Raw genomic sequence first — 24,246 nt, 5'->3', positions numbered from 1 at the left:
AACAGTCCACTCCTGTTGACCACACAGAACCACACAATGTCCCTCTGAGAGGCAGCCACTCAAAGGTCGCGTGTGCCGGTGAAGCCGCTGACCCCCCGCCACACCAGAGAGAGCGCCCTCCACCCAAGCAAATGCACACGCCCACCTTGAAGAGCAGTTAGGCAACGCGAGGAAAGCTGCATCGAAGTGGTGCTGAACTGAGCTCCCTGAGCAGGTGCAGGGCTGAAACAAAAGGCTCACAGTGGCGCGAAGTCACAGGAAGTAACCGCCCAGGGAAACGCGGCTGTGCCTCCTCCCTTGACCAGACAGGCTGGCAGGCACACCGGTGGGCTCCAAGACCTTCAGCTCCCCTGCTCCCCTCTCCAGCTGCCCTGCCCATGCTGAAGTTCTAGCAGCTTCCTGGTCAAGCCCATGGGAGCATAACCAAAGCAAGGTGTTTAAGGAGAACCAGGCAGTGTTCACGGAGAAAAGCGCTCAGTATCATTTGAAGAGGAGCAGACACACATCAGCAATGACACCATGGCTACCCAAACTTGCTGGCTACGGCCTTCTGATGCCCCGCGTTCTGATGCCCTCATGGTGATCTCTACATTCTACAGAGCACGGCGGACAAGTGCAAGGGCTGAGGGCAGACTGAACAGTAGCAGCTTCTAGCGTATAACTCTCCAGATACTGGTACAGAGTTATGGGGGAGGCAGTCAATGCCAGGTCGCACATGAGTGAACTCCAACCCCCACCCCCAGCAGGAGGCACCTGAGGCCAGCAATGGCTCAAGAGGAGACCAAGGGGAGAGGAAGCCAGTTTTGACTGAACGGTCTGAAAAGAGCAACAGCGTCTTGGTCAAGAAGCCCCTGAGAGACCGAGGGTGTGACTGTCCAGAGGCATCACCTTAATGTCTACACTGGGTTAACACAGGAGAGACTGATATTTAGCACTTTGTCAGCTTTAGCCATTCGGCAAAAGCTTAGCAAGTTTTGGATTTTTAACAGACGTTTTTATTGTTTAAATGAAGGTACCTCATGGATAATGATAACACTAGGAAGAAAGATAATTACAAAAATAGATTTAAAAATACATACACACGGAAACATATCTTAGCAGGAGAAGCAAAGCACTTGTTTCTATCAAACACCTCCAGACACAGGTATTTTGACTCTGCGTGGCAACCCAATTAAGAGGCCATCACAAACACTGTCTCACAGCAGCTAGGGGACAAGAAAGGTCTGTGGGGAGGAAGAGGGGGTTTGCTGTGGCAAGGTAAGTTCTGGAAGGAAGCCACACTATCCTCCCAGTGCTGAGAACTCTGTTGGCACCAAAAGGAATTTCGAAGTTGGAAATCCTTCCCATCAGAGAACAGACGGAGAACCCGCACATCCTGAGGGGAAGTAATCTGAAGCAGTCTTTAAGATAAATACTTCCAGGGACTTTCCTTGTGGCACACTGGTTAAGAGTCCGCCTGCCAATGCAGGGGACAGGGGTTCCAGCCCTGGTCCGGGAAGATCCCACATGCCGCAGAGCAGCTAAGCCCATGCACCACAACTACTGAGGCTGTGCTCTAGAGCCCACAAACCACAACTACTGAGCCCCCATGCTACAACTACTGAAGCCCATGTGCCTAGAGCCCCTGCTCTGCAACAAAGAGAAGCCACCGCAATGAGAAGCCCGCACACACAATGAAGAGTAGCCCCCACTAGCCGCAACTAGGGAAAGCCCGCACGCAGCAACGAAGACCCAGCACAGCCAAAAATAAATAAATAAATAAATATTTAAAAAAAAAAAAAAATTTTTTTTAAGATAAATACTTCCATACGGTAATTGAAGTGGTTTGTATCTAGTGATGGCATGCCTCACTATTTCCAGCACTGTGTTGTGTTAGGGACTATGTTGCCTTAGATCCTGAACCCATGCCATTTATCAAAGACAATAAAATCCCAAAGGCACAACTACTTATCATCAGATAATCCAATGGAAAGTTTAATTGAGGCTTCAGTGTAATGCCTCTTGGCAATGACCCCTACATCTAATTCTCTGGTTAATTCTCATTTCATTAAAGACATTTCCCAGTATGCCTAAGCTTATTACTTCAAAAAGCAGCCGTTGGAACTATGCAGACAATAATTGCCTTCTTGGGGTGGGAGGGAGAGGCAAGAGGGAGGAGATATGGGAATACATGTATACGTATAGCTGACTCACTTTGTTATACAGCAGAAACTAACACACCATTGTAAAGCAATTATACTCCAATAAAGATGTTAAAAAATGATAATAATAATGAACATTGCTTTGCAATCAAAATAAATAATTGCCTTCTTACCAGAACGACTGGCACCTCTTATCTGCCAGCCTGGCCTGGATGAGAGAAGAGGACCCGGCCAGCTACTGACAGAACTTGCTCTCTCCTCCATGGACCATCTATAATCAAATGGGCATATTTCTAAGTGTTTCACCAGCTGATCTCTTAGTTTAGGATTAAAAGGCCTTCTCCAGAGCTGACATCACATGATGAGTAATTTCCCGGCATGTCCAAGGCTTCCTCAGGGCTGGAGGTGTTTGGAATCACTTACTTGGCTGGTCAGGTGCCGGCTTTTCCTGAACTCACTAAGTCTTGTCCAAAAGGGTCTTCTATTGTCTGCTTTCTTCTGAGTTTTGAGTGTACATTTTCTGGCCTTAGACGCATTCATGATTGTATTATGTAATCCTACAGTAATCCCCTGGAGACTTGAATGATGTGTAGTAATTTCTCATCATTTTTCTTCTTTTGAGCCCAAATTTGGGCTAAGCACAGACACAGAAAAAATCTTTGGCAACATTCTCCTCCCTTAGTCTCTATGTTTAATTCCTGAACCTTCATTTTACTTATAACTGCGCTAGAATGTAATAGATTAACAAAAATGAATCAAGGAGATCTTAGCTCCACTTGGATTACTTTACGAGTCAAGACTTGTTTTCCCTCAGCTGAAGTAATGAAGAAATTTACACTCAGAAAAAGATAAGCAGAAAAATCAGGTTGAGCTGGGATACCTGGCTAGAAGGCAGTTCCAGATTTCATTACAAATCTCAGAAGGTAAAAATTTCCTCAGCAGAGCCAACATAGCCCCACATCAGCACAGGAGGCAAATCCCTCCAGGTAGGGCTCTGCCTGCAGGGCGGAGTCAGGGTGGGAGGCTTGGTTTCCCCCTGCAGCCACCTCCCCACTCCCCAACGTGCATCACCCCCGCCAAAGGCAGAGGTGACATTCAAGTCCTGGGTATGGACCATCCATGGGCTTTAGAAGCCTGGGAGAGATGAAAAGAGTGCCAGATATGTAACGAATACTCTGGTATTCCTAGACCAACATCAAGTCATACAGAGAGGTTATACACTCTCTCAGTAAGCCCACTTTCTTCTTAATCAAAAACATGCTGGTGGGACACAGATGCTCCACTGGCTACACCCCTCCCTACTTGTTCTAGGAAACAAGAACAAGATGGCAAGGGAGGAAGAGGCCAGAGGCCAGCATGGCTGGCACAGGTGAGCGATACCATGAGCAGTAGGAAGTGAGGTCAGGGGAGCGCTGCAGGCCATGTGTTCTGGAGGCCATTGGAGGATTGTGAGCAAGGAACTCACATGATGTGATTTGTGTTTTGAAAGTAACCCTCTGGCTGTCATGTAAAAACTTGCTGTTCAGGAGGCCACTGTGGAGGCCTGGAGACACTGTGGATGAGGGTGACAGAGGCCTGGACCACAGGGGGAATGGCAGGTATGGCTAAAAGAGGTCTGATTAAGAATATGTTCTGAGGGCAGAGTGGGTGGGAATTGTTGGTGGATTAGAAGTATCAGGCATCTTCTGAAACAAAAGCCATATGATGGCCAGTCAACTTCTAGAAATTGCTAATAAAAATCACAACTACCACTTCCCACAAGGAAGGCAGGGGCTGTGCCCAACGCTTTATATTTGTTCCCATACTTAATTCTGACAACATCGACAGGTGTGCAGCAGTCCCATCACCATCCCATCAATGAGCAAGGGAAAGGTCTCACCTTGCTGAGGAGGACAGCCAGTGCCCCAGAGCCGCTTCTTCTGTTCCCTGACCTGCCTCCTCAGCACGAGCACAGTCCCTGCATCCCCAGCTCCGTCCCACCTTCACACGCAGGCCTGTGCAAATCTGAGTGTGGAGGAGGACTTCTTGGCGCAACACGGAGACTATCTTATTGATTTCTTTTTCCAAGACGAAGACATCTGGGGGTCCACTTTATCTCAAAATCTATGTTTGGGCTTCCCTGGTGGCACAGTGGTTGAGAGTCTGCCTGTCAATGCAGGAGACACGGGTTCGAGCCCTGGTCTGGGAAGATCCCACATGCCGCGGAGCGACTAGAGCCCATGCGCCACAACTACTGAGCCTGCGCATCTGGAGCCTGTGCTCTGCAACGGGGGAGGCCGCAATAGTGAGAGGCCCACGCACCGCGATGAAGAGGGGCCCCCGCTTGCCGCAACTAGAGAAAGCCCTCGCACAGAAACGAAGACCCAACACAGCCAAAAATAAATAAATTCAGTAATTAAAAAAAAAAAAGAATGGGCAACCTCCATTAAAAAAAAAATGTATGTTTATCTTGGCAATTGGAGCCCTGTGGCAAAGGAAATGCTACAACCAGCCCATAAGGCTGGCCGCAGGGGCTCCTGCCCATCGCCTCGCGCTGCCTCCCTAGGAACCCTTCCATCTAATCAGCAGCTCAGCCAAGGTGGAGAGAAGCAGGCCACCCCGCTGCTCCCGAGGCACTCTTACCGCAACCCTGCACAGCTGTTTGGTCCCTTTTGGTTTTGTAACTCTGGGGTACAGGAGACAATGTTACAGGAGAACATTGGGGTACAGGAGAAAAGCAACTTGAGGGAGGACGCATTCAACTGAATTGCCTTTTCAAAAAACAAAACAAAACCCACTAATCATTTTCATAGAGGAAAACCCTGGAATGCCGTGGGAAAAGGGAAAGGAGACCTATGCTGTACAAGCAGCACCTTTAAGCAATTCGAGAAGAAGACGGTCTAAATAGCCCCACAGTGAGACAGATGCCAGAAGATCCTCAGGGGGTGGGAAATGTAAGGGAGAAATGATATTCAGGGATACTCTCATCTGTCAGCAGTGATATGACCAAGATTCCATTTGCCAGAAAAGCCATGCCTGGAGCCTGGGCAGGAAGTAAGCGGTGCTGACGGTGGGGCTAGGAGTCTATCATGCTGCCTCACCAGTTACTTAATGCAGCTTCTGGGCGTCTGGCTTCCCCAAGCTCTCAGGTAAAGCTCCCATTGCCCCCTCCCACACTCTACACACACACACAGAGCCAGGAGAACTAAGTCCTCCTGCTTCTCTGGTACCGCCAAGGCTTAGATCAGTAGTTCTCAAACTTGAGTGTACATCAGAATCCCCCGAGAGCTTATGAAAATACAGACTGAGCAGAGAGATACTGATGCGGAAGGGCTTGGATGGGGCTTGAGAATGTGCCGGCCTAGCACGGTCACAGGTGGTGCTGATGCTGTGGTCTGGGATCACCCTTGGAGAACCATTAGCTTCCAGCATCCCTCTTCCCAAACAGCACCACTGAGGACTTTCAGGGTCTTGTTCTGCACCTGTTGGGCAGGGGGCACTGAAACAAGACCACCATGGCCGGCGATGACGGAGCGTTTACCATGAGTTCTAGGCCCTCTACCTACAATAAATGACTCACTTCCTTTCCATGACTACTACCCAAATAAGAATTACTACTATCCCCATTTTACAGATTAGGAAACTGAAATAAGAGGACAAGGAAACTGCCCAGGGTTCTACTGTGAGCAGCAGAGCTGGGATTTGAACCAGGCAGAGGAAAACTAGAGGCTGTGCTGGAAACCTCCACTCCCTCTGCCCCTCTTAACAACCAGTACTAAGTTCATGGAAAATCTGACGAGGTGACAGAACATTTGGGGCAAGTCTGATTCCTTGGCTGACAGTCAATATCCTAATTATCACAAATGTCCATAGTCCCCAGCGACTGACTCAATTACCATCCCTAACATGGGTCAGCTGTTAGAGTTCTACAGGCTCAAATGGAGAGAACATAGGAAGTAACTCAGAAACCCACATCGTCACAGCTCTTTGTACAAAAGTAAATTTTTAAGATGTTTACACAACATCTATATTCATGTCACTGTGTTTTTTTTTTTGTTTTTGTTAATTAACAAACCATAACAAGCAAATCAAGGACCCTAGCCACAATCACATAAGGCAGCGGTTCTCCAAGCATGGTCCCCAGACCAAGCATCAGCATCACCCAGCCCTCCACAGACCCACTGAATCCAAAGCCTGGGGGTGAGGCCCAGCCATCTGCATTCTAAGTGATTCCCATGCATGCTAATCTTAGAAGCCTATCTGACTTGGTTCCATACAGTTTATATGCAACCTCTTTAAATCTTTATTATATAAAAATATCAACTGGCTGTCCCATGCTCCACCCCCTGCTTCTCCAAGAACTGAGCCAAACCTGGCTCTGTCACAGGAGGGAACTGTGGTTGGATGCCTGGATCCCAGCTCCAATTCCTCTCTTCTTCTCTGCAGACAATGTGGGATAAGCTCACTTCGGTGGCTCCTGTTACCACCAGACTCAAATTCAAACTTGCAAGCCAGGCTCCCTAGGGCCCCCAGGCCTCCAAAACTCTGCCCTAGAGTCACCTTACCCCTTCCAGCACAAGCATAAGGTGGGTGTCAGGTCAGCCCACATTTGCTCACTGTGCAACTTTGGGTGAGTAACTCTGCCTTGGTTTTTCCATCTGTAAATTGGAAGCTGTACCTTCCACACAAGGCCCCAGCACAGCATCTGGCAAGTGGGAGGCCCTCAATAAACATCAGGCCCCCTACCCTCAGCCTCTACCTTCTGCCTGCCTGTCTTGGCTCACACTGAAACTGGAGAGGCCTGGAGAGCCTTCACCCCGACCTGCTGCTGAATCCCCACCCCAGAGCCCTTCCCCAATGACAGGATGGGGGTGGCTGGGCATAATGTCCTGTGGCCACTGAAAGGAAGCAGAGACAAGATGTACAGAGCAGTCACCCTGCATTATGGTTTCCACAGGCATTTTCTCAAAGCAGGCCTGCAGGGGAGATGTTGATATCTCATACAAACAAGGAAACTGAGAACTGATGAGTTTATTAATTGATATGCCCAAGGTCAAGTAAGTGGCAGCATGAAGACTCAAATCCAGGTCTGACTGTGGCTGAGACGCAGAGCTAGGAGTACTACACGGGGAGTGGGCCCAGGGGACACCACACTTGCTCCCACTGGGGAACAGCTGTCCACCCTGGCTGCTCACCCTGGGGACCCTTCGTTGGCTTTCAGAGATTCATACTGACAACAGAGTTAACCTCAGCACTTCTAGAAGCCCTGGCCTGCCAAAGGCATTACAGGTGGAGAGTCTGATTTCCAAATCACCCTCTGAGCAAAGTCTTCAGCCACTCAAGCTGAAATGTGAAGTCCCGCCCTATCAGCTTCCTATCCCCCTTCTCTGCTTTGTTTCTCCACTTTATCACTTTATCCCTACTCTGGAGTTTACTTACTGATAGTACATATCCATCCCTTCCACTAGAATGTCAGTTCCACAAAAACAGGGACATTTATTTTGTATATTATGCATCCCCAGGGCTGGAGCAGTGCCTGGCCCACAGTAGGTTCTCAAAGAATACTTAGGAGTATGAATGCTGAAAAAGCAAGATATAGGAGAGGACAGAGATCCATTTTGCAAATAGTACATATGATAAAGACAATGAAAAGAAGAAAATACTGGGTAAAAATAATAATGGGTGATATATGCTTGCAGAAAGAGAAAAATGAATGGGCACAGATCTGCCAGGAGGAGAGGTGGGAGTTAAACTCTCAGGCTTTACAGTGAGTGAGTACAAGGCCAGCTGTCACTAAGCAACAGTATAATTTCAGACAAGAAATATATCCTTTTGGAGACTCAGTTTCCCATCTGCTAACAGGAATAATACCTCTCTTAGAACGTTATTGAAAGGCAAGATATAGTTAGGAGAAAAGTACAGGTAAGAAAACAAAAGACTGAAACTGAACTGTCCTGGGTCAAATGCTGGCTCTACCTCTTACAAGCTATGTGGCTTCAGGCAAGTTATTTACTTCTCTGTACCTCAGCTTCCCCGCATGTGAAGTGGGGATTACAGCAGCACTTCCTAATAGAAATGTGAGGATTACATGAATTAAAAACATGAAGTATCTGACACGGGAGCTCTCAACAAATGGGAGCTGCTCTCAGCATCACCTCCATCAACACCCAGGATGACAGGACAAAGCGCGGCACTGGTACCGTCCATCAAGCAGGGAAGGTGGACAGCACAGTAGAAGGCTCTGCTGGAAGCAAAGCTCTTCAACTTTCTGAGGCTAAGTTCTAAGAAGGCCTGGATCTTGGCACCACCCCCAGGCCTGTGCGACGTTACACTGCATTGATGCCTGCTGTGGACTGCATGTTTGTGCCCCCCAAATTCATTTGTTAAAGCCCTAACCCCCAAATGTGATAGTATTAGATGATACTGATTAGATTTAGATGCATCATGGGGTGAGGCCCCACATGAGGACACAACAGTCGTCCTTAAAAGAAAAGGAATAGAGACCAGAGCTCACTTGCCCTCCACCACAAGGACACAGCCATCGTCTGCACGCCAGGAAGAGGGTCCTCACCAGACACTGAGTTGACTGGCACCTTGATCTGGGACTTCCAGCCTCCAGAACTGTGAGAAATAAATGTCTGTTGTTGAAGCTTCCCATTTGTGGTATTTCCTTATAGCAGCCCGAGCTGAGAAAAATGATGCCCTTCACCAACAGAAGATGTAAGGAGGCAGAGAAGCAAGAAGAGGCCACCTCTTGTGCAAGTGAGTGGAGAAGGGGACCTCTCCAGCACTGAAGGAGGGAGCCTGGAGAAGTGCTCCAGAACCACAGAGGCTGGCCCCTTGGCCACCCGTGGACATCTACTAAGCCACCCACGAGGTTCCTTGGCCTGCTTAGTGCTATGGAAGTGAGGGCCAGGGCACTGCAGAGAGAAAAGGCTGATGCAGCTAGGAAGAGGGTGGACAAGGACACATCGCCTTCACGTAGCTGACTTGACAAGAAGTCAAACGTGAATCCCATCAGAGCCTTACAACCTTCCAGCAGGGAAACAGTAAACCCTCTGGGGAAATGAGCCCCCCCCTCAGGATCGCCCCCATCTGGCCAATGACGGAGGGGGTGGTCTCCAGGCTAAAGCTGACACTGGGCATCTCTCTAGCACTCAATCACAGCAAAACCAGAGCGTGCCCAACCCCAAAGTTCAAGGCCATCCAGGATCATCAGTGAGCCTGCTCCCCTCACACTGGGGTCAGGAAAATGCTGAGGGTGGGTGGTCCAGTTGTTACAGGACTCCTCATGTGCCTACCTGCTGCCTGGGAGACACATGAGGGGCTCTGGGCTCCACCTCACACCCAGGACTGGCGCTGGGCCCCTGATCAAGGCTAGGAAGCTGCTGGTCCATATCTAGACCACATCTGTGCAGCAGGGCTGTGCAGTACCTGTGAGTTCCCTGTCCTCAGCAGTATTCTCAAGGAGCAGCAATCTTTGGGCCTCTTTTCCCTCCTCAGCCCTAAATATCTTCAACAATGGAAGGAATTTCCCTCAAGATCCCAGAGAAGTCTCAAGGGTCGCATAACATGCCACCCCAAAATGTGCCACTTTGGCATAAGGATTATTTTGAGCTGGAGGCAATTGAGAATATACAGGTACAAAAAAGCTCTCTGCCCTCCCCTCATCTGCCTAAAGGCAGGCCATATGTTTGTAAAGGTGTCCCCCCATGCCCTCTCTACAGAAGTTAATCACTGGAGATAACCCTAGACCCTTATCAGCCCAGAGATGGCACCAGAGGACTCTAACAAACCTTGCTTTACATAGCCCTTATGTACCATTAGGTCTCCCACATATATACTTTCTTACAATTTGCCACCCCAGAAACTCAAAGTCCTTTTCCTTTGACCATTTATTTCTTTAAAATTTACTGTTCTTTTTCAAAAAATTTCACATTTTGTATGGAAACACAAAAGACCCCAAATAGCCAAAGCAATCTTGAGAACAAAAAACGGAGCTGGAGGAATTAGGTTCCCTGACTTCAGACTATACTACAAAGCTACAGTAATCAAGACAGTATGGTACTGGCACAAAAACAGAAAGATAGATCAATGGAACAGGATAGAAAGCTCAGAGATAAACCCACGCACATATGGTCACCTTATCTTTGATAAAGGAGGCAAGAATATACAGTGGAGAAAAGACAGCCTCTTCAGTAAGTGGTGCTGGGAAAACTGGACAGGTACAAGTAAAAGTATGAGATCAGAACACTCCCTAACACTATACACAAAAATAAGCTCAAAATGGATTAAAGACCTAAATGGAAGGCCAGAAACTATCAAACTCTTAGAGGAAAACATAGGCTGAACACTCATGACATAAAATCACAGCAAGATCCTTTTTGACCCACCTCCTAGAGAAATGGAAATAAAAACAAAAATAAACAAATGGGACCTAATGAAACTTCAAAGCTTTTGCACAGCAAAGGAAACCATAAACAAGACCAAAAGACAGCCCTCAGAATGGGAGAAAATATTTGCAAATGAATCAACTGACAAAGGATTAATCTCTAAAATTTACAGGCAGCTCATGCAGCTCAATAACAAAAAAACAAACAACCCAATCCAAAAATGGGCAGAAGACCTAAATAGACATTTCTCCAAAGAAGATATACAGACTGCCAACAAACACATGAAAGAATGCTCAACATCATTAATCATTAGAGAAATGCAAATCAAAACTACAATGAGATATCATCTCACACCAGTCAGAATGGCCATCATCAAAAAATCTAGAAACAATAAATGCTGGAGAGGGTGTGGAGAAAAGGGAACACTCTTGCACTGCTGGTGGGAATGTGAATTGGTACAGCCACTATGGAGAACAGTATGGAGGTTCCTTAAAAAACTACAAATAGAAGTACCATACGACCCAGCAATCCCACTACTGGGCATGTACCCTGAGAAAACCATAATTCAAAAAGAGTCATGTACCAAAATGTTCATTGCAGCTCTATTTACAATAGCCAGGAGATGGAAATAACCTAAGTGTCCATCATCGGATGAATGGATAAAGAAGATGTGGCACATATATACAATGGAATATTACTCAGCCATAAAAAGAAATGAAATTGAGTTATTTGTAGAGAGGTGGATGGACCTAGAGTCTGTCATACAGAGTGAAGTAAGTCAGAAAGAGAAAAACAAATACCGTATGCCAACACATATATATGGAATCTAAGAAAAAAAAAAAAGGTCATGAAGAACCTAGGGGTAAGAGGGGAATAAAGACAAAGACCTACTAGAGAATGGACCTGAGGATATGGGGAGGGGGAAGGGAAAGCTGTGACAAAGTGAGAGAATGGCATGGACATATATACACTACCAAATGTAAAATAGACAGCTAGTGGGAAGCAGCCGTGTAGCACAGGGAGATCAGCTCTGTACTTTGTGACCACCTAGAGGGGTGGGATAGGGAGGATGGGAGGGAGGGAGATGCAAGAGGGAAGAGATATGGGGACATATATATATGTATAACTGATTCACTTTGTTATAAAGCAGAAACTAACACACCATTGTAAAGCAATTATACTCCAATAAAGATGTAAAAAAAAACATATTTGGAGACAGCATAATAAATATTTATGAATGTAGGTCATTTGACAGACAAAAAAAAAAAATTACTGCTCTTTTTTAAGATGCTATACAAGCTCAAGTTCTAAACACCCCTTAAAGTCACTCCCCACTGGGTGTTCCCACATGTATGCATGATGCATGCATTAGTCAACTTGTGTTTGCTTTTCAGTTGTTAATTTGTCCTTTGTCAGTCTAATTTAAAGGGCCCCAGCTAATGCACATAAGATGGGTAGAAGAAAATAAGAGTTAAGTCTTCCTTCCCTCCAAGTCCAAGACTGCTTTTTAATTCTTCACTAGAAACTGCTCAAGATTCTGGGCCCTGTTCCTTGTTCCACCAGGCCCCGTGGGTCACCTGCCAAAGCTGTTCTTTCAGCCTGAACATGGAGATGGTGCTGCCATCCTCTCAGTCCCCACAGAGATGAAGTCTTCACTGCCTTGAGAACTTAAAGTACCTCAAGGGTAAGTCTTATATTCAATTCAGCCTTCGGCGTTTCTGATATTGGAGGTAAGTGCTGTCGCAAACAAAACTTCAAATCTCATTGTCTTCAGACGCTTTATTTCTCACTCACATAACATCCAATGTTTCAGGGCCTGAGGATGCTGGCTCCTGGTTGGGCCTTAGCCAGTCAACCAATAGAGGAAGAGCCTCAAGCACCATTTCACAGGAGGAATGTAGGGGCCAGACCTGGAAATAGTGCACATCACTTCTATTCCCATTCCAGTGGACAAAGCAGTCACTTTTGCCACACCTAATGCCAGGATGGTAGGGAAATTTAATCATCCAGGAAGAAAAAAAATAGGCGTGGATAACAGTTAGCAGTCTTTCCAAAACACCCTGGACTGTGTCAGCAACATGTACTAAACACAACTCAGCCCTCCTCACCAGTGTTCTCCTCACCATGACTCAGCCCTTCCTCACCATGACTCAGCCCTTTGACCATGACTCAGTGTTCTCCTTACCATGACTCAGCCCTTCCTTACCATAATTCAGCCCTTCCTCACCATGACTCAGCCCTTCCTCACCATCACTAAGCCCCATCCTGACCATGACTTATCCCTTCCTCACCATGACTCAGTGCTCTCCTAACCATGACTCAGCCCTTCCTAATGAACTCAGCACTTCCTCACCATGACTCAGCCCCTTCCTGACAATGACTCAGCCCTTTCCTGTACATCAATAATATGCTCTTCCCCCACAACAGTACTTGTCAGTAACTTCTCATCCAAGTTGTCTATGCCAATAATTCCAAAGGCATTTGGAACCCAAACCCAAAATAACAGCCAGGCCAAGATCTGGTCTCTGTGCAACAGAACAGACCAATAGATTGGTCTTACATAACCTCCTCTCTCCTTCTTAAAGCACTCCTGTCTCTTAAGCTGCATATTTGTAGAAACTGAGGTTAAAAACTCAGAAACAACCTTCATATGGGAGAGCTGGGGGTTCTTCAATTTAATGAGCTCACAGACACCACTGAATCCCAGTGAACTGCCTGAAGTATGCAAGCAGCAAACAAACATTCTCCCCTAAATTGCATTTCTACCTTGAGAGGGTCACACACGTCCTGCCCCTGTGGTTACTTCTGAGCATCACATGACTTCAGTGTGACCAACCCTAGCTCTGTATACCATGAGTGCAACAACTGAGCAGTCACTGGGAAAGTGAACTCTTGGCTCGACTCTAAAGTGATGATTTTAATGCCAGACGTAGATGAGAATGGCTCAAGGTCCAAAAATATCAGCAGTAACTTCACTAAGTCTCAGTGCCTGCAAGGTCCAATCTGGCTCTGGAATCTAAGCCAAAGAAGCACAGCCTAACAACCAAAAAGGGCCTCCTAATCCCTACTTGCATCTCTCTGAGAACATCAGAAAGGGCCCTCTAATTCAACCCTCCAGCAACATTTCTTCATATGCTCTCTTCTCTCCTCACTCTCTCTCCACACCCAGAGCCTAGCCCTCTCCCAGCCTTCCTTTCCTCCCTCCTTCCCTGCTCTGCCCCCCACACCACCCCAGGGCCCTGCAGCTCTTGCAGCACCTCACTGCCACCTGGCCTCCCAGGGAGGGAAGCATGAGGACACCCTTCTCTGGAAATTGTACTTTTTCTCTCATCTTCACCATTTTTCTTGGAAGAAATCTTTGAGAAGAAGTACTATTGAATAAAAGTAATTACTTTGCTTCCTTGGTCATAGCATTTAAAAAAAAATCGTGGTAAAGTATATACAACATACAATTTACCATTTTAACCATTTTTAAGCATACAGTTTAACGGCATTAAATACATTCACATTGTTGTGCAACCATCACCACCATCCACCTTCAGAGCTTTTTCACCTTCCCAAACTGAACCTCTGTATCCATTAAACACTAACTCTTCATTATTCCGCCCCTCCAGCCCCTGGCATCCACTAATCTATTTTCTGTCTCTATGAATTTGACTCCTCAGGGACGTTAGGTGGAATTACACAGTACTTGCCTTTTTGTGACTGGCTTATTTCATTTAGCATAACATCTTCAAGTTTTACCCATATCTCAGAATTCTTTTCTTTTTTAAGGCTGAATATTATTCTGTGTATGTAAAAAGGACACTTGGGTTGCTTCCACCTTTTGGCTATTGTGAATAATGCTGTTATGAACACAGGTGTACAAATATCTGTTCAAGTTCCATTTTGTTGGGGTAGATACCTAGAAGTGGAATTCCTGGATCTTATTTTTATTTCTTGAGGACCCACCATACTCTTTTCCATAGTGGGTGCACCATTTTACATTCCCACCAGCAGTATACAAGTGTTCCCATCTCTTCACATCCTCACCAATACTTGTTATTTTCTGCAAGTTTTTGTTGTTATTGTTGGCAATATCCATCCTAAGGGATGCAATTGATCATCTCATTTAACCTTCACAATAACTCTGAGTATCATTATCCCCATTTTACAGAGGAGAAAACAGAGCTAGAGATATCAGGGGACTCACACAGGACAGTGGTGGAAGCAGGATCTGAACCCCAGTCTCCCCACAGAGACGATGCTCAGACTCCTGGACTGAGCCAAGCCACAGCCCAAGGAGATTCAGCGTTCACTGTGCAGATGAGGGGCTGCAGGTGGTGAATGGGAACCACCCTGAGGGCCACTGGAAAGGAAGCCATGGTGGGGGCACCTCTCTGGCTCAGGGCCCTTGTCAGCCAGGGCAGGACCCACTGCAGAGGAGCCTGGCCCCTCACTTCTCCTGCCCACTCCTACTGATCTCAGCGAGAGGCTGCCCAAAGGCTCCAGAGGGCTTTGGGACTCACAATTACACAGAAGGCATCTCAGAAAGGCCTGGTTTCCCATTTGTGACTCTACTCCCCCACATTTCCCCCAGGCCGGGAGGAGTTTTATGTTTCTAGCAAATTGCCTCAGCATCACATGAGTAAGAGCTGTCTGGCAAGGCAGAGAGGCCCCCACTTCTCTCTAAGCTAATGATAAAGTGCTCTTGGGCCATGAGGGTGGAAGCATCGAGGAGCAACAGAGACACAGTCCTTCTGCTGTTGTCATGCTGAGGCCTGTGCTAAATGAGAGGGCGGTGGTCTGTGGCCCGACACCGATGTCACTGACATCTCCCGCAGGTTAGGGACCACTAACTGGAAGGGCATCTGCTTCAGAGTTGCCTCCGTTGGCCACCCAAGCACAGAACCCACAATGGTGCAACCCAGCAGCCTCCAGAAGGAAACTCTCTCACAAGCCACCCACTTGTCGACCTGAAGGTAAGAGGGGGCTCCACAGCCTACATCTGAAGGGCCATAGCTGGAAACCCTGCAGAGGTCAGTTCCTTCTTGCTCAGCTCTCTTGCTCTCCATCTCAAAAGGCATTCAAGCACCACCAAGTGTTCTGTGGTCTCCCATGTAGTGCCAGAACAAAGGTACCCCATGCAAAAACACACCCGCATATTTTCACCATTTTTAAATGTACTTCAGCCATTATGTAACCTTAGTCATGACCCTGGCATGAGGAAGAAGAAAAGTTGAACTTGGTCCCCTGGGGCCACTGGTTTCAGTATGGACTTTCTGCTGAGCCCCAAACAGAAATCCTGCCCTGGTTCTTGTTGTATTGTCCCTTCTCCGGAGGGCTCCCTTCTGGGGAACTTACAAGAACAAAGAAAGCCCTCCAGACTTTAAGGTACAGCAAGTGTAAACACCACACACTTCCATGTGTAGACATGCACCTAGGCATGTGTATATGTACATATGTAATGTGCATACACATGCACACTCACATTTTTATTCACTACAGTCACTATCTTCAAGCCAAACCACAGGACAGCCATACAAGGTGACTAGGAGGAAACTCCACGTGGTCACCCCTTTCTTGCCCTCACTTTTTTTCCCTCAGGCAACAGCAGCTCCTACAAAGGGTCTTTTAAAAGACCACCTCCAACATCCAGACAGGACTTAATTGGCATTTTTCATTAAATACTCTTTACCTACTTTTAAGGCCTAACAGTGAGAGAAAAAGTTAGTTTACTCAAGTACACTCAGCCCTTCCATCCACAGCTGATTGAATCTGCAGATGCAAAACTGAGGATACACAGGGCTGAGTGTACTGGGCCACTTTATATAAGGGACTTGAGCATCCACAGATTTTGGTATCCACGGGGGTCCTGGAAACAATCCCACAGATACCAAGACTGTATATACCTTTTAGCTTTCATAGTAACTCTATTTCCTAATTCTCTTAAGGGAATGACCTATTTTTTTTTATTGTATGATGAGGAAGGCAGCAGCACTTGCCCAAACAGTCTGAACCCCTGATTGCTAGGTGCATGCATATTTTATTCCCAAAATTAAAATTGTTCATAAAACCTCTCAAAAATCACAGAATGGTCTAGAGCACTATTATAAATACCAATATAACTTCTGACAAATAGATGAATTTGCTGAAGACCTCAGGTTGTCTGATTTGGGACAACTAATATGTCATTGAATGTTAAGCCTTCTCCTTTGTAAGCTTCTCAAAGTAGACACAAAAGACATGGTGTGTAGGGCTTCCCTGGTGGCGCAGTGGTTGGGAGTCCACCTGCCGATGCAGGGGACGCGGGTTCGTGCCCCGGTCCAGGAAGATTCCACATGCCGCGGAGCAGCTGGGCCCGTGATCCATGGCCGCTGAGCCTGCACGTCTGGAGCCTGTGCTCCACAACGGGAGAGGCCACAACAGTGAGAGGCCTGCGTACCGCCAAAAAAAAAAGACATGGTGTGGATAAGCCTGAAACTGAACCAGGGTGCACCGTGCCCAACATGAGATGGGTATGAGGTAAGGAGATGGACCCCTCAGGACTTGTTCATTCAATGGGGCAGCTTCCCCAAAGGCAGTCATCTGAGACAACTTCCAACAATCTTGAAGCAAAAGTGAACCGTGACTTCTGTAAGGTCCCAAGGAATAACAAGTAAAGTAAAATGAACATATAGGAGAAAGCCCTCAGAAACAAAGAAACCCGAAGCTGACTAATAAAACTTTTGTATTTTTACCTCAAACAATATTTTTCAGCCTCATTCAGCGAACAGAACATTTAACACCTCCACAATTCAAAACCACTCTCGAAGAATGAAGACTGATCAACACCATGAAAAGATAGAAGATGAATGCTCACTCTGAAGGAAATCCACAAGGGGGTGTCCACACTTTCTGGCCACAGCACTGGGACTGGATCAAGCAATTGGCCGTCCAGGGTGACCACTGTAAAGGGGATAATGTGCAGCCAGACAGATACATTTTGATGGGTTTTTTTTTTTTTTTTTGCAGTACGCGGGCCTCTCACTGTTGTGGCCTCTCCCGTTGTGGAGCACAGGCTCCAGACGCGCAGACTCAGCGGCCATGGCTCACGGGCCCAGCCGCTCCTCGGCATGTGGGATCTTCCCTGACCGGGGCACGAACCCGTGTCCCCTGCATTGGCAGGCAGGCTCTCAACCACTGCGCCACCAGGGAAGCCCTGATGTTTGTTTTTATACATAAAACTTGGCCTTACCTTCTTGTCTGAGCCCTAAATTATGACACATTCAGTGAATAAAAACCCAGCCGAGGCAGCATTGCGACACTGTAGCCCCAGCCTCCCTCGCCTCTCACTGGCTCCCCAGCACATTTTACATCCATGGCCTCATGGAGGGCTGGCCTGAAACAGACTTCTGAAGGAGATGCTTCATTCCTGGACACACTCATCCCGTCAGTGATGCTCCCTTCCTCCCTCACAGATGGACCCGCTGCATGGAGGTCAGTGGCCACATTTATGAAGTGCCCCCGGGCCCAGCCAGACCTCTCAGGGAGCTCAGCGCCAGTGCTGTGGGCCACACAAGGAAGGGTCCTTCCACCCAAGTTCAGGGACAGCTGTGGAAAGGGACCCTCATGTCAGTGCAGCAGGGCCCCAGGACACCAACCGGGCTTGGAGCCCCTTGACAGCCTCTCTCTGGCCTTCTGTGTGACACATTTCACGAGGCTGTGGAATATATCCATTTTCCTTTGTGTAGGACCATCACATCCCTCTCCTGGGGGAGGAAAAGGAAGGCTTTTCCAGTAATTAAAAACTATTATGAGACCAAGTAAGGAAAACGATAAATCCCGATAATTAAAACTAAATTCATAAAGCCTGAATTAGGCTGTCAAAAAATAATCACCATAGCTCAGCCTGCAGCCGAGGGTAGGAGCAGGATGAACGCACCACACCCCCTGACTGTAACTAAGACGTGTCTGGTCAGCCAGGCTGTGGTTAGACATTGCTGCTCAGGCCGGCACCTCAGAGAGGCCCCGGGGTGTGGGAGGAGGAGGGCAAAGGGCCAGCAAAAGCCTCCAGAGGTCTCTAGCCTCCACGATCCTGGAAGTCGGGCACCCTTTTCTCACGTAGGAAGCTTCCCTGTTAGGATGGTGGCAGGAAAGCAGATCACACAGGATGCAGCAATTCAACAGAGGAAAAGCCCACAGCCCGCAAAGGCAAGTCTGAAATGTGCACAGTGGGAACCACAGTAAGAGGGCAGCTGCTTCTGTTAGGGAAGAAGCCTGTTTTCCCAGATCCTGCTGCCTTAAGAATTGCCGTAAGTTCTCCTTGTGTCTTCCCCCAAGGTGGAGATGAGCAAGACCTCTAAGTGTCACCCCTTCCCTTTCCATAGTGGCAAGAGGAAGGGAGGGTCTGTCTGGTGTGAATCTTTAAAAGTGTGTCCACTTGTCTGCTCAGCCAAGCCACCAGCCAGTGTGGAGGAGCTTGGTGAGGCCTCGCTCCCACAGGAGTCAGGACCACCTTAGAATCAGGGCCAGGGAAGCCCCATCACCTGTCTCAGCAGGATCCCTGTCAAGTGCACAGAGGATGTGTCGGCGTCTCGGGTTTCAATCTTTACAAAAAGATCAGGGATGTAGTGGATATTGTCATTCTGAGCTGTCCAGCATCATCCTTCCTCTGTAAAGCACCCCCTCAACAGACCCACCTTGCATGCACTCATTGTGGGAGGTGCCGCTGCCTCCCTATGGAAGCCCAAAGGGCCAGAGCCACCCTCACCCCCACGCAGGTGGGGGTAGAAAGAGGCAGCTACGTGACTGAGAGCAAGACTCAGAACGGGGAGCCGGTGACACGGTGGCTGTGGGGCAGACGGCGCCATTCCTCTCAGCCCTGATGCAGACCTCTGCCTGGGGTCCGCAGCCTTCCCCTGCTCCAGGGCTCCCTCGGGCGCTAGCTGTGTTCCAACCTGGTCCTCCAGCCTCAGGGGCAGTCCCCCTTCGGATCCATGCCCTTTTTGCTTGTTTCCACGGTCAGGAATCCTGTCTGATGAGCTGGGCTAATGCAGACTGGGCAGTGTAGAGGAGAAGTATCCATATTATTCATGGAACCCCAAACTCCACACACTACCTCAGAGATTCTTCAAATGAATCATTCAAGGGGCTTCCCTGGTGGCGCAGTGGTTGAGAGTCGGCCTGCCGATGCAGGGGACACGGGTTCGTGCCCCGGTCCGGGAAGATCCCACATGCCGCGGAGCGGCTGGGCCCGTGAGCCATGGCTGCTGGGCCTGCGCTCCGGAGCCTGTGCTCCGCAACGGGAGAGGCCACAGCAGTGGGAGGCTCGCGTACCGGAAAAAAAAAAAAAAAAAAAAAAAAAAGAATCATTCAAATTTAACTTTGAAATTTACTTTAAACTATTTTTTTAAATTAAACTATTATAAAAACAGTGATTAAAACATTTACAACAGTAGGTTACCTGTGGGGGCATATCTCTGGGGGACTTGGAGGAGGCATGAGGGAACCTTCTTGGGGCTGGGAATATTCCATATCTTAATCTGAGTAGTTGTCTGAGAATACAGGCATATGATTACACAACAATGTGGGTGTACTTAATGCCACTGAACTGTCCACTAAAAAAATGATTAGGATGGTAAATTTTATGTTATATGTATTTTACCACAATTAAAAAAAATAGATTAAAACAGAATTCAAAACACTCCTTTAAAACTATTTCAATAAATAAGAGATAAACTAAAAAACAAGTATAGGCATAAATTTTTAAAATCCATCAAGATTTGTACTCTTTACTATCTGTTTTATTCTAATTAAAACAACAAAGCAAACAAAAAACACTATTATATATCAAACATAAGATGTTGATAACCCCCAAGTTTTCCCAGTTTCTCAAGGTACCAGATTACCTCATTTTCTAAAAAACTCAGGGCACAGCCCTTCATGCTAGAGTTGGATCCTGAGATTTAGGCAGCTGTTCAAAATCTCTTAGCATTGGCAACCACATATTTATGTGATTCAGATTATTTTTCCATTCTGTGGAATCAAAACAAAATATAAAAATAAATTGGATGCTGGAATGACAAAATTACAATGATGGATTACAGATAAGTAGTAACCAAGGTTAGGGAAAGGGAGGGAAGGAGAGGGTGATTCTATAAGGCCAGCCAGAGGGAGCTGCTTGGAGGGGATGGACCAGTTTTGTTCCTGATTGTTAAGGTGGATGGACAAATTCACACATGTGATAAAATGTCATGGAACAATAGGTAAAAATATAACCAAAAATGAGTGCATGTAAAACCAGTGAAACCTGAGTAAGATCTGTAGTTTAGTTGACTGCATGGTGCCAATCAATTTCCTGGTTTCGGAAATCCACTATAGTTACATGTTACCATAGAAGCTGGATGATCGGTATCTGACTTCTCTGTACTATTTTGACAACTTTAAGAAATTCTATAATTATTTCAAAATATAAAGGTAAAAACATACAGAAATAAATTGGATGAAACTGCTATAAGATTGCCATAAGCCCAGTTTTTAAATTATTTTTATCAAATTACCCATTATTCTTACTGACTTGATAATATGTACAAGTAAATTATGACACATTAAGACAAATGTGTACTAACAAAACACCATGTAGGTTTTGTGACTGTTTTCCCCGAAAAACCGTAAGTTGAAGCCATAACCCGTAGTGTGAATGTATTTGGAGATGGGGACTTTGAAGAGGTAATTAAGATTAAATGAGATCATAAGAGTGGGGTTCTGATCCAATATAAGTGGTATCCTTATAAAAAGAGGAGATTAGGACACAGGCACACATAGAAGGAAGATCATGTGAAGACACAGGGAGAAGATGGCCATCTACAAGCCAAGGAGAAAGGCTTCAGAAGAATCAACCCTGCTGACACTTTAATTTTGAACCAGCCCCCAGAACTGTGAGACAATAAATTTCTGTTGTTTAAGCCTCCCAGTCTGTGGTATTTTGTTATAGCCGCACTAGCAGACAAATACAAGTAGTGTGGTGATATGGCTTAGAGGAGGGAAGGATGCTTGAGAGAGCTAGCTGTCTGCGCAGACATGAAAGTTACATATTCAAAAGAAAATTAAAGCTGGCTCTAAATCACATGAAAGAAAACCAGGTCATTAGATGCACATTACTCAAAAATACTGTAGTTCCTTCATCTGCATTCATTCATTTATTTCCTCATTGGATCAACAGTGGCGACTCAGCCTCTCCAGCCCTGTGCCAGGAGCTGAAGGATATGACACATGGGTTAAAGCCGGACTCTGCTCTGTGTAGCACAGTCTTCCAAGGAAGATGTACAGACAAGGGCAGTACGACGGATTCATGTCTCCGCAGGGGCAAGCATAGGGAGAGGAGGGGCAGGGAGCAGAAGCCCCTCCTGGGTGAAGTGTGGAGGTGTCAGAGCTGAGCTGTGAACACTGGGAAGAAGTAGCCAGTCCTCTGGATAGCACCGGCCTTGGCAGCCATGGCAGTGGACAGAGATGGACATATACCAGTCCTCTACAGCCCCAACTAGACTCAAGCATCAGCTAACCCTCTATCAAAGCTTACTTCACATTGCATTTGCCTAGTAATTCTGTTATGGAGACAGCCCCCAAATAACAAAGCACAGATTGGTTACTTGGTTTTTAACACCTAGTTCTCAGATTTGTCTAGAGGATTGCCAAAGTATAGTATAAAAAATCATTTTGAAACTCTAAAATGTGACATAAATGCTAGCTATCATTCTACTAGATTTGGAAAGACCTTGTAAGTCACCTAGTACAAACTGACCATTTTATGGATTATGGAGATTTACTGAACATCACCCAGCTTGTACCTGGCAGAGCCAGAGAGAAGGCCCGGGATTACCCGCTGCCAGTACTCCATGGGAAGCACAGGTTTTTAACGTTTGAATTCCACAATAATATATATTCAATCCTATACTGTTGTCCTTCAATTTTCCTACAATTCTAAGCACATTCAATTCCAAACCTTGCTTTTGGTGGTGCAATATTTCAACCTCTTAGTGAATAGAGGTTTGTGCTATAGCAGACAAAATTGGAAACCCTCTTGGTTTCTGTTAACCAAGTGCTCTATTCCTACACTCAAAGACTGGTTCCAATTTGAAACCTATGAGAGTTCAAGAGCAAGCCAGATATAACTGAAGATAGGAGAGAAAGGAAATGGCAAGTGAAGCGGAAGATGGGGGAGGAGGTGTAGGTAGAAGGGCAGGGGGAGAGGGAAACTGTGTTTGCCAGCACTACGTGTCAGCATCACTTCTGTTTGACCAGAAAGCGATGAGCCCGGTGCCAAGGCTGTGGAAGGACACCACTTCACCTCTTACGACACTTGGTGAAGCTTCTGTCTCATGACAATCGTGTAATTCAGCGAGGTCCCCCTCCTGCACTGGTGATCAAGAGGCTCAGAGACAAATGCAACCCAACTACAGTCACTTCAGGACAGCCTGAGGGCTCCTTCCTTTGGTTGAACTTTTCATATCTTCCTTACTAACCCTTTGTCTAGATGCCTTCTGCCATAAGCAACTACAAAACTTTTTAGGAAAGGAGTAAAATAAAATCAGAAACCAAATTTACCAAAAAGAGAGGTAACAGAAAAGGCAGAATTTGTTTGAGGATGGCTCCTTCAGACTGTGTTATCAAGTGTCCACATTATCACAGAGTATAGAGTTATTATTTTAACTCTAAACTTACCAACGGTGTCACAAGGTTCATCTTTGTGTACGCAGAAATCTGTCCTAAAAAATTTTAAAAAAAGAAATAGTCAGGTGTGTGTAGTACCTCCAAGAATGGGAGAAGAAAACATTGTCAATTAGTCTAATTAATCTTGATTACTCGTCTTGCCCATAACAAAGTTATCACTTTAGTTGCCACCTGTTATAATGAAGAATAACTAGCAGCGTTTGCCAAGATTAACCACATTTCCAACTGGTGGGCCCAGTTACCCCACGTAAGATCCTCCTTTCATAGCTGAAATATTCCATAAATAACATTCAGCTGCTGAAAGGACTCCTTCCAATGCTGAAAATTTCAGAAGATGTTTGCCAAGTCATCTATCAGAGATAATTATTAGTCAATATCATCAAACTATAGTGACTTCCTAAGTTACTCTACTTGGGTAGCAACTGGTTTTAGATGCTGGAATGACCGTGTATCACTTACATGAGAACACAACAAAAAAGTCATTTCTAAAACATATTCTTTAAAGCTCTCTAGGATCTCCCAGGTGTGTGGCTGTGGACAAATGAAACAGCAAAGATGCTCGAAATCTCATCCAGCCTCGGTTCTGCAAGTACAAGGGCCTCCCTCTGGCCTGTGAGGTATGAAATGAGGGATCTGGGCCATTCTTTTCCAAAACCAGAGCATTCCCACTATTCTGCCCATAAATTCCCTAGTTGGGAGCTGAACAGAGCGCTTGTTGGGTGGTATCTTGCCCAGGACTAGGTGAGGACAACAGTGCCTGGCCCCACGTTCATCTTCTCATGGCATACCGTGGGGACGGGTAGATAGCACCCACTCATCTGCAGCTCTCTAAACACACTCCAGTGCAGCTTCAGGTTGAAAAGGTGTGTTCTGAAGGCACCTCTTCTCATTTCACTTTTAAAAAATTCTCTGGGAAGAAAAATGGTTCAGGCTGTCACTAAGCAAAGTTGTCAATGAAAGTGGCAGGTCCTGGATGGGTCACACATCGCCCTCCCTCATAGGATAATACCTTCCCCTTTCTGACACTCCATCCTCACCTCGGC

General features: G+C 46.5%; 1 protein-coding gene across 1 annotated transcript in view; it reads right to left on the bottom strand.

Moving 5' to 3' along the window:
• The window catches only part of ADAMTS17 (ADAM metallopeptidase with thrombospondin type 1 motif 17), a 347,890-nt gene that overhangs the window by 226,895 nt on the left and 96,749 nt on the right, over positions 1-24,246 (bottom strand). The window contains exon 7 of the mRNA XM_007458461.1: positions 23,195-23,238. Within this exon, the coding sequence (XP_007458523.1) occupies positions 23,195-23,238 (44 nt within the window). The remainder of the gene's footprint in view (positions 1-23,194; positions 23,239-24,246) is intronic.

The sequence above is a fragment of the Lipotes vexillifer genome, unplaced genomic scaffold, assembly GCF_000442215.2.
Source record: "Lipotes vexillifer unplaced genomic scaffold, Lipotes_vexillifer_v1.1 scaffold626, whole genome shotgun sequence".
Taxonomy (NCBI): Eukaryota; Metazoa; Chordata; class Mammalia; order Artiodactyla; family Lipotidae; genus Lipotes; species Lipotes vexillifer.
This window is presented reverse-complemented; position numbering and strand designations above follow the sequence as displayed.